At 38.2% G+C, this 16,729-nt stretch overlaps 1 protein-coding gene across 1 annotated transcript; it reads right to left on the bottom strand.

Moving 5' to 3' along the window:
- Positions 1-254: 254 nt before the first annotated feature.
- On the bottom strand, positions 255-8,753 carry LOC116331647 (somatostatin-like receptor F_48D10.1). The gene is made up of 5 exons (XM_031754403.2): positions 8,159-8,753; positions 6,164-6,304; positions 5,771-6,043; positions 3,592-3,738; positions 255-2,347 (listed from the first exon to the last, which is right to left on the bottom strand). The coding sequence occupies exons 1-5, from the start codon at positions 8,729-8,731 to the stop codon at positions 2,147-2,149; spliced, it is 1,335 nt and encodes a 444-aa protein (XP_031610263.1). The 5' UTR covers positions 8,732-8,753; the 3' UTR covers positions 255-2,146.
- Between the last annotated feature and the right edge of the window lie 7,976 nt (positions 8,754-16,729).

Here is a 16,729-nt window from a genome sequence, read left to right as displayed (position 1 = left end):
ACACAGGGGGAACCCATGCAAACATGGGGAGAACATGCAAACTCCACACAGATGGTGGTTTCTAACCCAGGACCGTCTTGCTGTGAGGCAACAGTGCTAATCACCGCACTACTATGCTGCCTCCTGTTGTGAACAAGTGCTTTATAAATAAAACTGAGTGTAATTACTGTGTCTGAGTATCAACAACAGACACTCTGTCTCTGTTTTTAATCACAATCTTTTATTCAAAAGAAGCCCAAAAACACATAGCAATGACACATCTGAACAGCTATAAATATCAGTTGAAATATACATCACATTTGCTGTATTTGCATGTAAAAGCCTCTTTAATCAGCCTTGGTTTTTTTTGTTATTCCATTGCTTCTATTAGTTTACATTATTCATTGCCTCCACTCCATTACACTCACACTCTTTGTGCCACTAATATGAATTTTCTTTCTTTGTACATAATGAAAAAGTGACTGGAAAACACCCACAATCCATCAGTGAGATTGTCTACTACAGTAAACTGATCCCATTACTGTGAGTTATTTTATTGTATTACAGTATGCAATTGTATTAATGAATATTCTCAACAAGAAAATGTATAAACAATACATACATAATAATACATCAATACTTTAGACATACTACCACTAAAAGAGAAGCTGTGCTCAAACTTGTTCTTTAAAGTTTGCTTTAAGTTTTTAAATTGTACCTAACAATTGAATCTCACTCCATCTCACTCCCTAGAACAATGCAGGATGTTTTAGAATGAAATGTAGGTGGTGTTGCAATTGCAAAGGCCAAAGACACAGTGTCTCCTGTCTCATCTGATATACTCTAGCATTTATTTTACACCCAATAGCCCTGGTAACAACATATGCTGCTACATCGCAGCTCTTGCAAAGACAAAAATAAATACATACACTGGATAGAGCAAAGTAAAACAGGCACTAATGAACAGACTGTTGCATGGAATGGCTCTGTTTACATGCTAACCTCTTATTCTGTGCCCAGATTCCTCAGATCAGAGAATCAGTTCCTATTAAAAGGGCTTAAAACAAATGTGGAACAGACTTTTATACTTTCTCCTTACTATCAGATCAGCTGTGTCAAATCCACAAGCTTTTAAAAACCCACTTGTACAGACTGATATTTGCATAATGTGTTAAAAGGTCTTTTTTTAATGTTTAAATGTGGCCCTTTCTTGTGAATAATATTGCTGTTTTTCTCTTTTTCTCTTGTGTATTTTCTATTTTTCTTTTTGGTCAGTTACAAGGTGCGATACAAGGTGCAAAACACCTTGTATCGCCAGCTCACCAAAGGCGCAATGGAAATAAAGTTTATCTTTACTGTGAACACACATCACATGAACACAAAAACAAATGCAAGAAGCATATGTCCAAAAATGTCAGGCGTTTTAGCTTTAAGGGGGGCTGCATGTTTACAGAAAAGCATAGAGCTGCCAAAGCATCACATTTACTTATTTAAAAGACAAGCAAGCCGTTTTTCATTTTGTTTCCTTTTTCTTTTAAACTTATCAACGGTACGCAAATGAAATCACAAAAGACTTTTACGCAACGCAAATACAGACGTCGGATTCAATCATCACAATTTATCCACTTAAGTAAGAAAGTGAAATGAGCAGCAGTTGGAAATGAGAAAATTTGATGAATTACTGCACTGTTTGATTAAAGCTGTTGTAGAGAGGACCCTATAATGCCCAAATAAACCCCTCATATTTGCTACCTGCAGGAAATCACATCCACCAAATGAAATAAGTCCTAAGAGGCTTTTTTGGTTCTGATAGGTAAATACATTCTTCAGTGTTACATGACCAACATAAAATGAAAGGAGTAAGGTGTAAATGTTTTTTAGGAGCTGTGTTGATTATAGCTGGAAAGGCACTTATGTCAGGCGGCTGAAAAGAACAAAATTGGTCTTGGTAAACAAAAGAAAGTTTTTTTTTTCACCAATGTGCTATAATGGATGTAGAATGAGTGTGTGTGGTAGTAATATAATAGTTGACAAAAAGGCAGAAAAGCATCGATTTTGCCACTTTGATCACTTGATCCAACTTCGGCTTCCTCCTCTGCAGTCTTAAAATATGTTTTTCCTTCTCAGTTCATCTGTGAGTTTTCTGCTACTGTTCATGTGGCACTAATTAACCAGAGGAGGAGCTGGTGGTCAGGGCAGTGACTGTGGGAGGTTCAGCTGCAGTTACGACAGAGTTTAGCATCGAGGCTGCTGTGGTAGTGGCCGGTCCGGTTCCTGGGTAAGTGGACTGAAACTTACATGTAGGGGTGGAGCGGTGCAGGTCTGCTGCAGTGTGAGTCGTTGGTGAGCCCGGCGGGTGAGGTGAGATCTTCAGAGAGAAGAAGAACAAAAGAAAGACGAAGATGGGAGCATGAAAAAGGGGAAGACAATAGAGAAATTACAAAAAAAGAGGCATGACATGAATGCACTCAACAAAGATGGTTTGGCCATTGAGTGGATGTTTGATCTTTTGCTTTTTGTAAGTGGGGTTTTATTTACTCAACCAAATGAAATATCTCCAAGACTGCAATAAAAAAAGATCAGTGGGTTTCTAAAATGGCCAAAATCATGAAAATATATAGACTTTTTCTGCAACACAGACCGATTGTGCTCATGTGTGCAGAGGCCCATTATGAGCCACAAAAAAGGCTTAAAGACTGAAACTGTAAGCGATTTGTTTTTTCACAGTTGTCATCATTGATTCATATGACACACTAGATCTGCTGTTTTCATCATCATCATCATCATCATCTGTATGAGGCATAAAAATCTATAAACACCACCTTTCAGTCAGAGGGACTGTGTTATGTATTTGGTCCTTGGTATGGTTTAAATAGCATTCTTTCTTTTGTTTTCCAGTTTTAACCGTTTACTTTTCTTTCTAAAGTTTTCTTTTCCACGTCTCCCTTTATTTTGTCTCTGTGTTTCCTTTCATACCTATTAGTCTCATGTTTTCTCCTCTTTTGGATCAAAGGGACCTGCACAAAGCACATCCGTAATTTCTGTGACTTATGGAGAAATTTGGGGTTATATAACCTTGAAAAGCTGATTAAGCACTGGAAGAGCCTCATCAGAGCCAATCTGTCATCTAATGCACCTCACTGCTCTTGTACTAGTTATCTAAATGGACACCATGAAGCGCCACACTGCACAGACTGAGTCAGAGCTTTTTTTCTTCCCTCTTTCCCTCCTCTAAACCTAATCGCTTTCCCTGGCACTTGCCTCTGCAGCAGCATTAATTCACAAACCTTCTTCAATTAGCTGCTCTCACACACACACCTGCCTGTTGATTAGTACAGAGTGACGCACTTATGATGCAGAGAGTTGTAGTTTTTTTGCGTATTTATCTGTATTTCTCTATGTCTAATTAGAGGGATCTGGTTATAGCCAAACACATCTCCACTGTTCTTATGATATTAGTGAAACAAAAATAACACATGCCTTTCTTTTGATCTAGTGCTGCACTAAATCGATTTAAATCTCTGTTCTTTTGTATTTTTCCAAATCTCTTTAATTCCCATAATGCAGTAAATACTATCACCTCAGCTCCACATGAGCACACACACAGGTTACCTGGCTGCTCTGGGGATCGTGATAGACCTGGTTACGCGGGGACAGCAGGATGCAGTCTTGTGCTGTGGTTTTCTCAGTGCGCGGGGCACTGGGGTCACCATCATCTACACCATTGGCAACACACCTCATGGTCCTCACACACAGCACCTGAAGGGTCATGACAATATTAGTGCTGTTATTATCTTTAGAGGATTGGTACACATTAGTCTTCTCTGCAACACAGCACAACTGTTGAAGGTGTATGGACTAGAAAATAACAGTATTCTGGATCCAGGTTTGTTTTTTCAGAAAAAAAGGATTGTAATACACTTGAGTAAAAATGTTACAGTCTATAACCAGAACAATAATACTCCTAAAGATGAGTCTCAACCATGGGGGTAAAACAATCCTAGATAGCAGCACTGGATGGTAAGAGCTCTCATAAATAAACCAAAAAGTGAACCAAAATACAGAGATTTTTCTGTGTTAAAAAAAAGTAGTACTGAGTTTGGCCTGACTGCTTAACTGTTTAATACCTGTGGGAAACAGAGTTGAACTAATCCTGCAACAAAACATTTTAAGGAACATGGTCACATAATTTGTATCCAAGGCTTCCGATGCAGTGAGAAAGAGAATTGCAAAAAGCAAGGTAATAGTGAAAAACAACAACAACATTTCCTCAGTGGCAGCAACTGTTAGGAAACAGAGAGGCAAAAAAGCAGGACAGTCAACCCTGTGCATACAGTATAAAGGTGTCCATACCAACTCCATGGACAGACACTCAGTAGGGAGTGTCAAGCTAAGCCTTTCTCCTTTTCCAAACCCAAAGGAATGAAAACAAAGTGAAAACACTGAAATTAAACCAAATTATTTTCTTATTTTTGTTTCTAATTTAAAGCAATATTTTTATTAATAATGTTTTTATTTTGACTGATAGTCTTAACTATCAAAATCATTCTAGTTATGCGAAATTAGTCATGTATATTCTTCAGTTTCTTTAAGGTTTTAGAGGACGGGTGTATAATAATCCCAGCTGACAGGCATGTGTCTGTCAAGTTGCTCGTTTTCTGCTTTTTCTTTTCTTTTGTGTGTCTGTGTTCACCCAGCTGTTTGAGTTTATTCTTCGCTCCTTCTTTAGTTTTCTTGACATTTTTGAATTACTTCCTTTTTAATTTTGAAGGTTAGCTCTTTTGTTCCTCTTCACACACTCAGTATTGTTTCGATCTTGATAAAGTTCACCTCTGTGTTATCGTCACTCTCTTCAGCGTGCATAAATTCAGCCTATTTTGCTCCACACTTTTTCAAGTTGTTGTTTTGTCTCCCTTTAGTTCCCAGGGATTTCTATGTATCGCTGGTTGGTGTTTTTGGAGTTGGTCTTTTAATTTAGTTAGAGATTTTTTTTCTCCTGTCATCACTCTGGCATGTTCTTGTCTGCACTTGGATCAGCTTTGGGAAATTTATTGGCAATACGACAGCATCCAAAAAATAACAAAAAAACAGATTGTAGATTTATTTATTGCTGAACTCTAATTTATTTGATATTTCACAGCTTTTCAGTAGTTATGACCTAAAAATGTAAACGACTGGTTTTGAATGGAGGCTGGCTGCCAGAAGAAAAATGTACACTCAGAAACATCTTTGTTTATGAAAGAAATCACGTACTAGATATTTATCAGGACATCTGAACTGGTTACCGCATTGCATGCCAGCTTTGCTCCAGACTGATGGTTGCTGAAAAAACTATTTTATTAAAAATTAATGATTTTTAAATGATTGTTTTTCACAAATTGTGAGAGAAACATTTCTTATGAATTTAATGACATTTAAATTAAAGGCAAATATCTTTTTTCTTTAAAAAAGTGTGGACATGTTTTAGTAACCACAGTTTTGAGCAGTGTTGAATGGGTACCTGCTGTGATTGGTAGAAGAAAAATGATATGAAAACATAATTTAAAGTAAAATGAAGCTGCAATAGATAGAGCCCTGAGCTATGATTCTACTCCTATTCTTATACAGTGGCGATGGTGCAGTGTTTCAAACTGATGCAGTTTGTAGAAATTGATTTTGCCTTCAAAAAATCACTGCTCACTATAGTTCAACAGTTAACAAACACAATGAGTTGGGATGAGATAAACAAGATGTAAGATGCTAATTAGCGGGCTTTAACAGCACTGCTATGGTGAGAAGAAATTCGACGTACTTTTCTGAAGCTCTGCTTAAAGTTGTCTGATAGGAAACCATAGAGAAACGGGTTGGCACATGAGTTGGCATAAGACAAGATGACAGCGAAGAAGTAGATGCCAGCAGTGGCGCTGGACTCCGGGATGATGACCACCAGATTGACCATATTGATGATGAAGAACGGCAGCCAGCAGAGCACAAACACCACCACAATCACCACCACCATTCGGGTCACTTTGCGCTCTGAGCGTCGGCGTTTAGAGAAACCAACCCGTGCCCCAGAGGACTTCACCTGCAAAATAACAAAGATTTGAATTATAATGACAAGGATGGAAATTGTGCCTTTCTGTTGACTGAGAAAAGAATATCGATTTAAAAATTTGCTTTTTAATCAGCTTCATGAAATTTTTACCTTGATCACAATAAGAAGGTAACAGAGGCAAATGATGAGCAGTGGTCCAAAGAAACCCACTGTGGCAGTGTAGAGAATGAAGGCTGTTGACCACACATCCTTCGGCTCTGGCCAGATCATGTTGCAGGAGTTAAATGTATCCTAAAGAAAAATGAATATTGAACAAATAAAGTAAATTCAGAATTGAATCGGAATCTGTCAGACAGTCAACAACAAAATCTGGAAGTTAATCCACTGCTTTCCATCACATCCCTTAATTTTAAATGTCAATCATCATCTTCATCTTCTACTTCTTCTTGTTCATCATCCTCCTCCTTTAGGGGTCACTACAGCAAATCACCTGCCCACATTTCACCCTATCCCTCTCACATCCTCTTCTGTCACGCCAATCCTCTGCATGTCCTCCTTCACTATATCCATGAATCTTGTCTGTGGTCTTCCTCTTTTCTTCCTGCATGGCAGCTACCTGTTTAACATCCTTTGTCCGATATATCCTCTATCCCTCTTTTGCACATACCAAGCCATTTCAGCTTTGCCTGTCTTTGAGCTTATAAATGTCTGCTCATTTAAATTGTTGTTGCAGAAACCCTTTTCTGTTTCACAAACTTTACACAAGTGCATCTTTGCAGCTACACTTGTATTCATGTCTGTGGAATAAACAGCTTCCATGTCAGCTGGCATTTTGTTAGTGTTTGTGTTTTTCCCATTGTATCGTCAAATGAAGGCACTTTTGACTGCCCATTTCCAGCACTTAGACCTAGCATCACACTTTTGGTTTGGTGGTACCACTTGACTAGCATTTGACTTGACTGTCTTGACTCATCGGATACTTTACCAGACCATAAACAAATGTTCTTTGTTCCCTGCAGTTAATATTGATTTATCATTTTGAATGAGGAAAAGATTGTCTCAGCCAGCGTCTCATGACAGATGACACATGTAGGCTGTAGACATCATGAATTCAGCTGAAGCAGTAAGACATCTTACATTTGAGATATTATGTGGTGGTTTGGACCATACTGGAAAGGAATTAGTTTTCTTATTTGTTGACCTCCATGCTTTCAGGGCATACTTAGACTGTAATGCTTCTCATTGGAGGCTATTTTATTTACCTCTCAGTGGAGTGAGTGTACAGAAAAGATTGACATGATAATATAACAACTCATTCAGCTTGAAGTGCAGTATACATACATATATATGTATATGTTTGTGTGTGTGTGTGTGTGTGTGTGTGTGTATATATATATATATATATATATATATATATATATATATATATATATACCTGTATATATATATATATAGTTGTATAATGCATAATAATAACATATGGTTTTGAAAAAATATGATTGGACACTTGGCCTTGTCTCATGGTGCACTAGGGAACCACTTGATTTGAGAACCTACATCAATTAGGCCAATGTTTAAGCGAAATGCATCGCACTGCATTGTGTGACTGAATATTTCAAAGATTAGGGCGTTATGCTTTAGCTTAGCTTAGCACAAATACAGAAATACCAGGGAGTGAGCTAGAACTCCAAGAAGTCTCCAAAAGAACAGTCGAACACAATATTAAGTAAAATGTTTTTTTTTCCTGTAACACACAGTCGTGAAAGTCAAACACACTTTTTAGAGAAAAAAAAAAAGTACCATTAACAGTGCTGAAAGTTCAGTGTTTTTAACATGTTTCACAAAATCTCAAATTATTCCAGAAATTTCACTCTTGTGACATTTAGCTTGGATTGTTGTAACTATTATTATTTCTTTTTCTTATTTGTTTACAGTTTTTGTTTTACTGTTAACACTGTCGTTTATAGTTGTTTCTTCTTTAAAAAAATATTTCGTTAAAAAATTGTAGAGGAACGTATATTAATCTGTAACAACTACCAATGTGGCCATAAAATCAGTGCCAAATTCGCGCTTTAGGAGCGCTCATATTACCATGCTTCGGTGTCCTATCTGAAGTTTTGACTGGCACAGGACTGAATTGTATACCTGCACATCAGAGAAGATGACCACTGGCAGGACCACCACAAAGGAAACGGCCCACACAGCTGCGCTCACTACCTTCGCTACGCGGGGGTGTCTCCACTTGGTGCTGCGGATTGGATGAACCACAGCCAGGTAACGGTCGATGGACATTACTGTGAGACAGAAGATAGACGTAAACTGGTTCATGGAGTCTGCAGTCATGACCACTCGACACAGGAAAGAGCCAAAGGGCCAATAGGAGAGTACATTCTGTGTGGTAAGGAAGGGGAGCCCGACGATGTATAGCTCATCAGCCACAGCCAGGTTCAGGATGTAGATATTGGTGACTGTTTTCATTTTGGCATAGCGCAGCACCACATAGATCGCCAAAGTGTTGCCGGTCAGACCCACCACGAAGACTGTGAGGGAGATGACTGCGGTCATCAGAGTGCTGCTGCCCTGAAAGGGGACGCTCTGAGCGGAAATGTTGGAGGAGATGTTGAAAAGTCGAGGGTAAGAGAAGAGGATAGGTGAGGATGTAGAGGAGTTGAGCTCGGATGAAAAGGGATACCAGAGGTTTTGGTCTTGTTGCTCCATTGTTCACAGTCCATATGGTGGCTTGATTCCAGTGATTTAGAAGAAACTCTTTCCTCCTTCTTCTTTTCCCATGCTTTCGAGGCAGAAGCCGGAGCAGCCCCCACGCTTTAAAATGTGAAGTAAAGCGATAAAAAGTGATTTTGAACTATTAAAAAGCAACAGTCCAGTTTGTCTCAATCAAGAGTCCGTGCACAAGAAAGACCAATAATCACTACATTAAACTCCTCCGATATTCTAAAGGTTTGCGTCCGCACCGTGCGCCCTGAGCGAACTCCAGTGAGGCAGGTGTGCTTCCATTCCACATCCAAGCATATCATACACGTAGCTTCGCAGTAGTGTAGCCGTGTGAGGATTTAGACTGTAAGCAATTGAGTCACAGATGATGATGTGCCGTTATTTGTCAGCTCTATCTTAGCCTCTTTTTTAAATAGATCTGACTGTTAACGTCTCTTTTGATCTGACTTTGGAACCACTCACAAGTCATCCAGCGTGTTGTGCGTCAAGCTGGGAATAGTGCCACCGCTTTTACGCACGGCACATCTTCTTGACTACACGCTCTATGATTATGAATGTGTCATTAATGAATGTGTGTGCTAGAGGTTGAATATCTTGAGCCTTTGTTTAAAGGCTTGATGCGTTTAGAGGAGAACATTTTTAAATCGCGCAGAGTAAAAATTTATGCAGAGATCAAGACAAGAACAGGCTTACTATGTCTAGAAGAGGAAAAGTCAGAGTCTCTCTGCAATCAGATTGAAATAATCAGTCCCCCGAACAAAGTCACTTCTGTTTTCCGATTCCCGAGTATTTGTCCAGTATTGATTGAAAGTTGTTTTCTAGCTCTCTTCGCTGTTCGCTGTCTGAGGTGCTGAGCAGAATGTACTGGCAAGCAGCTCCGCCGCTTTTTCTTCAACTTTCTGCCCACACAGCTCTGCTGTTTCCTTGATAGGATTTATAAAGTAAGAGAGAGAGAGGGAGAGAGACAGAGAGAGAGAGAAAGACAGAGAGTGTGTGTGTGTGTCTGGAGGGGGGGGGACTATATTATATTATATTATATTATATTATATTATATTATATTATATTATATTATATTATATTATATTATATTATACAGCATTTTTAATTGAGGATGGTAAATGCAGGTCGTTTCTATTGTTTAGATGCTAAAATGGATGAAAGTACTTCTTACACCACAGTTCAACATGTATGATCCTTCTGCACAGTGTAGAAGACGGTTGTCATTAAGTTACTCGTCATTGATATTAATTTAGATCCTTGTTTATTCATTTATTATGCATCAACACACAAATAGGAACTAGTGAACTGCACTTCCACATTCATCTTTGGAACAGATTTTGCTGTCATTATTTCAGTCTAGAACATTATCCTGTTTTTCTGGGCATAAAATGAGTGATGAAAAGTTTTGTGTAATTTTGTTGGTCCAACATCAACAGCCAAATGTCAAATCAAACTGAGGGGTACACCCTTATAGCAGCCTGTTTGACAATGACCAGCTGTTAGAAGGCAGCTGAACCACATTCAGCTCACCGCAGTCCTCATTATGATAAATGTGCCACAGAGACGGCTAAAAACAAACGTTCAGTTTCAAAATCACTCAATTACACAACACAACAAAATTACAGATGTAATTTTCATGCAATGAAACAAAACAACAAAACAATTATATCTTTTCATGATGAAAACTTGAATATGAGTTTAACAATCTCTAAACCTGAGAAAAGAAACATGCTCTGAGGTTTCACCTCAGATTCACCTGTGGAGCAACATCAGATACTTGTCTCCAGATGACAGCAGGGTTCACAGACCGCAGTGGGTATTGTCTTATATTGTCCCCAGTGTTAGTGATGCTCTGTAAATGGGTATCGGTGCTGTTCTGGATGGTTTCAGTCGCAGTCGCGGAATCTTCCAACTATGCACACCTCACACCAAATATGATGCTTCCAATTAACACAAACCTCTTAAGTTCCTTCTAAAAATAAGTAAATGAAATCTGTTGTACTAATCATATGTCTCTGCTCTCTGTAGTCCTTATAAGGATGATTGCACCACAAAGAGACCAAGAACCTATCCACTGACTACATTTGTTTGTGCCTTCTCTTCTTCTAACACACAGAGAGGTCAAAGGCTACACATTTTATGCAAGCTTTTAAGTAACATGTTTGATGACAAGCTTTTGACTTCAAAACTTTGGGCTGAATATTAAATTAGTCTTTTAGATGTCAGCACGACATAGTGCTGAGTGCACTTTAAAAACACACTGAGAGTGAATCTGTAGATTGCCCACAAGGAAAATCTTGGTATCCCTCAGAAAGCTTCTAGGAATAAGTGTGATTTTAAAAATAATGAATAAAATCAGAACTCACAGATTTCAGAAAATTGGACATGTTCTCTTTCTCACAATTTCCTGAGCATTTCACACTCAGCATGAACCTAGAAGTACCTGAAAGCTCTATAAGCATACAAGTAAATGCACATTACAGACTGCTTTAGACTATTGTTACACAGTGAAAACGCAATGAAAATGAAAACTACTCAGTGGTACATCAGACAGTATTAAAGGTTATTAACAGTTCTACACGGAGTCGCTATAGAACAGCATTAACAGGCGTAATCACACCGGTACAAAATAGATTTTCCTCGGATTAGAAAGGATGAGATTTAAGATTTTCTGGAGCAGGCTGACTGAGCGTAATAGTTTGAAAGCTCCACTAATGAATCTAGCTGCATGTAGAAGGTTAAGAATTATTCACTTCTGACAGCTAACAAAGCACAGATTTGTAGTGCTAAAATGAAACGATTTCATTTCATTTCTAATACACAGTCAGCAAACAGACAGTACTGTGCAGTCCTGCTATTTTGTTAGGAAAATGGGAAATAGGTGCAGCAGCTTGTTGAAACATGTGCATACATACACAGAACTACAATATATAAGGCAAGAACAGAGTTTGTACAATCATAACAACTTGAAAATAGTACGACCACCTTTATTCTTCAGCACAGTCTGAACTCTCTTAGACAAACTTTCTTGTTATTTCTTTGAGTAGCCTTCAGGAATAGTTCTCCAGACTTCTCAAAGGACATTCCAGAACTGACCGTGGTCCATTGTGAGTTTTTATATTCAGGTATGCTTCTACTACATTGGTATTGTGTTTGGGATCATTGTCATGCTGAAAAATTAAGCTGTTCCCAATCAGATGCTTTCCAGATGGTAGTGTATGGTAAATTGGGATTTGATGGTACTTTTCTGAGCTCCTCTGAACATACTGATGAGAGTCTGGAACAAACATTTCACGTTTGGACCTGTTGTCACTGATTTTCAGTGCAGTTCTTGTGTAATTTGGTCATCCACAGCTTTTTCCTCCTGTTCCTCTTCGTTAGAAGTGGCTTATTGACAGTCACACTCCCACTGAGACCATTTCTGATGATGCTTTGGTGAACAGCAATTGGATTAACTGAAGGGTCAGATGCATGTCTGTGCATGTCTGTTTCTTAACGATATAACTTCCAGATCTGCCATAAATTCAGGAGCTTGGAAAGAAAGCTTTACTGCACACTGTGCTGAGATATGCCAAGTTTTAGGGTAAAAGCTCTTTAAGAATCACCTTGTCCATCCAAAAATACTGCTTTATGCCTGTCAAGCTGTGTTATGTTAGGCACGTTTCAATTCAACAAAAGAAATGGGAACAGATGTTTTTGTGTGTGACAGGTTGCTAGTAACAAAGTGCCTAAAGATACCAAAATTGGCCCATTGTTTTCGGGTATGTGTAGTAACAGCACTGGTTCATCCCTTGTGTACTTTTTTTTCTGCTTGAATGATTCACTGGTTAGTGTTAAGTGGTTTAACAAACAATGAAACATTTCTCTGAACAGCTGGACTGAAAATGAGGGGGAAAGCAGCCAATATGCAAAGGAAAACTTTGACAGCCTGAAAACACTTGCTTAAGACCACTTTTTACAAGAGAGCCTGGCTCCTTAGAAGCAAAATCTAAAGACATAAGGTGTGGCTCAATGCTTTTGCACAGTACTGTGTACAGGAAAACCTGAAAAACCAACGAGACCAGTCAATAGTGTAACAGACCACATGATCATCACACTGAAAAAGATTAATTTTCATGAAGAGCCTTATCACTGATGGTAAACATGAGGATCTCTTTATGTGTGAAGACAAATCTTTATGTGAGGTGTTATCAGATGGAAAAAGGGCTGCACAACAATTTTATGTATTCAGACTTATCTAAACGGTAAAGGATTTTTATTACACGAGTGACTGAGTACAAGTTTATTTGCAAACAAGAAACTATTTTGTAGTATCAGGGACATTTTTTCAGTCATTATAAGAATAATTCATTTTTGACATTTTGCCATCGAGAATAAATTATTCTTATTAAGCAGCAGAGTGGAGACATGCAGGAAATTACATATCAAAAAGTAGGCTGTCAACAAACCAGGGATATTGCCCGTCCAAACACCCAGTCTAATGTGTTCTGGCCCTTTTATCACATTACACCTGCTCCTTGGAAAAAAAAAAGCGTGATATGGCAGACAGGTGAGAGTGGGATGAACCATCCATGCGTGTGAGAGAAGTTAGTTAAATTCAAGAGAAAAAGAGGCTGCTGGTGTGTGTCACAGTGAACAATGTGGCTGCTTAAAAATACATGGGAAATAAATAAATAAATAAAATAAGCCTGTGGATTACACAGTATTTTGGTTTCAGGGACTCCAGTTGCTTTCCTTTCCAAGCTCCTTAGAGTAATATGACCTGGATGACTGAGAACCTACACAGATGTTTCAAAGGCTCAGAAATATTTCTTACAACTGCTAGTTTTTTAAGGGTCTGTTCTACGGTGTCCATTGTAAGGCTCATGGACAAACTGTAAACGCAAAAATATTGCAGTAATAAGTGCTCGGACTTTAGCTCGAACATGCTCTCTATATTATTGTTGATATAATAATGTGCTGCAGTCTGTCCGACTACACAATAAAACTCTAAATGTCACAGTTTGAGACCATGAGAGTTTTTCTGTGTGGCTGCATGAGACTGTGGAGTCCTTTCAGAATGTTTTGTGGTTCATGGCCAAAGAAATAAAGCACACAAACAATTATTTATTTCTTTTTCTATATTTAGACTCCTTTAGCTTTTGAAACATGGCTGCAAGACTTCTGAGTATCCATTGGGTAGAAATGAGTTGCAGTTTCAAAAGATGCCTTTCACATGATACAAGAAAAATGTGCAAAAAGAACACTGCAACAGCAACACTGTTGCTGTCTGGTTGCACCCAAGGCACTTCAAAGCCCTTTTGAAGATGCAGCGTGAGTGTGGTGTGAGCTTTGTAAGACGGCTCACCAGAAAGATTTCCAAAGGAGCCATGCAACCGTTTCCTGGACACTTCTTCAAATGACAGTAGAAATTATAGATGTATACAATGTATCTAGATGCCGTATTGTCACAGATCATAACTCTAAAGTTCACAGTAATTTGTATGTGTCATTGACTTATTATCACTTCATTAATTGTCTAACATGATAAAGAACTGTAATGTAGAAGATGTTAGAGCTGCCTCTGTATAAATAAATTGAAAAAGCTTTGTCATTCTGTTTTGTCTGCGTATCTGTAAATGTCAGTCACCTGAAAATGATTTAACAGACAAGCTGTTAGTCTCTTTCTCACTGAACAAACCCAAACAAGGCCAGCCAGACATACCACAAGCTTAATATGTCTATCTGACTGTTTGTCTGTGGCTTCCAGTACTCTCTGACTTGTTACCTCTTTTTCTATGTATTCCTTCCTTCTCTGCGGGGAACATAAGGAGCTTCTTATCCCCGACTGCCTCATAAAGATTCAGTACCAGTTTTTAGTTAATAAATGTATCTAGGGAAAGAGGGGAGAATATCTGTCCATCTCCACAACAATCCCCTGGAGTGAAGCTTTCACACAGCCTGAGGGCTGACCTTACCAGCCTGTCAAAGGACATTAATGTCCTGTGGGCAACGTGCATGTGAGAGGGATAAAATAAAACTGAGAATCTGCACAGAGAAAAAGACAATGCAAACAAAGCAAGCAGCTTTATACTGACCTATAAAAGAGTTCAAATATGTTGATGATGTGAACGCAGCTTCTTTTTCATAACAAATTTAAAATACCTCCAAACAGATTTATGAAAATTCTGATGTAAAATTATACTTTGAAAAAAAAATTAGCTGTGGTGGCATGTTTGAGCTGGAGAGATTTATGAACAGGTCTGCGGGCAGGAAATAAATCATATTAGTTGTGAGTCCAATTTTTTTCTACACAAAACCTTATAATGTTTGAAAAATTCTTATTGAAGGGCAAGGACTTTTTCAGCTCTCTTAAGCCAGGAAAGGACAGGCAAGGTCTAATCCATCAAATTGCAACTTGTCACTTTTACTCTTACCTTTGTGCAGAATAATATACATCATATATATTAATCATTGAGCTAATGTTTTGATAGCTGGACTGCATGTGCTTTAGACGTTGGATACAGGTTTTTGCTATTTATGTTTAATTTAGATGAAGTTGACGGCTGACTGAAACTTCATGTTTAAAATACAGTACTGTGCAAAGTCTTGAGCTGCTCCTGATTTCTTATATTCTGTTTCTAATGAGCCAGACTTTCTTGTAATTTCCTTAAAGGGGTTTAAAGCATTTGTTCTCCAGGCTTTCTGGTGGTCTTTTAAAGTTTTCTGTTGGATGTTACCTGCTTTTTTACCATTTTCAGTCGTGTTTATACCCAACCACTTTCAAAATAATGTTTTATTTTTTGTTGAAGTCACATCACAGTGACCGATCAGTCATCTAAATATAAATAAAGGCACCAAACTCAAGAGATGAACCAGTTGTTCTATCTACACATAACAGACAACTTAGCAAAATAATAATTTTAAATTGTATCTTTCAGGACATTGTTGCCAACAACTTGTCCCAAAAATACAAACACTGTTCCTATTTCTGAAAATGCTTCAAAAAATAAAAAAGCTTCACACGATGAACAGTGTGTACCTAAAAACTCTGAGGAAACTGGTCAATTGGTGACAAACAAAGAGGTGACAAACCTAAAACTCTCTTTTGCAGATGACAGGTATGTAATGTCATTAAAAACTGGAGAAAAAGAATCCAATTTAACAAAGGACCCGAGAGATGCATCTGACCCTTCAGTTAATCCAATTGCTGTTCACCAAAGCATCATCAGAAATGGTCTCAGTGGGAGTGTGACTGTCAATAAGCCACTTCTAACAAAGAGAAACAGGGAGAAAAGGCTGTGGATGACCAAATTACACAAAAACTGCACAGAAAATCAGTGACAACAGGTCCAAACGTGGAATTTTTGTTCCAGACTCTCATCAGTATGTTCAGAGGAGCTCAGAAAAGTACCATCAAATCCCAATTTACCATACACTACCATCTGGAAAGCATCTGATTGGGAACAGCTTAATTTTTCAGCATGACAATGATCCCAAACACAATACCAATGTAGTAGAAGCATACCTGAATATAAAAACTCACAATGGACCACGGTCAGTCCTGGAATGTCCTTTGAGAAGTCTGGAGAACTATTCCTGAAGGCTACTCAAAGAAATAACAAGAAAGTTTGTCTAAGAGAGTTCAGACTGTGCTGAAGAATAAAGGTGGTCGTACTATTTTCAAGTTCGATATGATTGTACAAACTCTGTTCTTGCCTTATATATTGTAGTTCTGTGTATGTATGCACATGTTTCAACAAGCTGCTGCACCTATTTCCCATTTTCCTAACAAAATAGCAGGACTGCACAGTACTGTCTGTTTGCTGACTGTGTATTAGAAATGAAATGAAATCGTTTCATTTTAGCACTACAAATCTGTGCTTTGTTAGCTGTCAGAAGTGAATAATTCTTAACCTTCTACATGCAGCTAGATTCATTAGCGGAGCTTTCAAACTATTACGCTCAGTCAGCCTGCTCCAGAAAATCTTAAATCTCATCCTT

The sequence above is a fragment of the Oreochromis aureus genome, linkage group 6 (genome assembly GCF_013358895.1).
Source record: "Oreochromis aureus strain Israel breed Guangdong linkage group 6, ZZ_aureus, whole genome shotgun sequence".
Lineage (NCBI taxonomy): Eukaryota > Metazoa > Chordata > Actinopteri > Cichliformes > Cichlidae > Oreochromis > Oreochromis aureus.
This window is presented reverse-complemented; position numbering and strand designations above follow the sequence as displayed.

Excerpts from the sequence above, each read along its gene's own strand:
- LOC116331647 (XM_031754403.2), bottom strand. The coding sequence starts at position 8,731 with ATGGAGCAACAAGACCAAAACCTCTGGTATCCCTTTTCATCCGAGCTC. Across the intron at positions 6,305-8,158 it reads TCATCTTCTCTGATGTGCAG|GATACATTTAACTCCTGCAA; the intron begins GTATACAATTCA and ends ATTTTTCTTTAG. Across the intron at positions 3,739-5,770 it reads TTAAGCAGAGCTTCAGAAAA|GTGCTGTGTGTGAGGACCAT; the intron begins GTACGTCGAATT and ends ATGACCCTTCAG.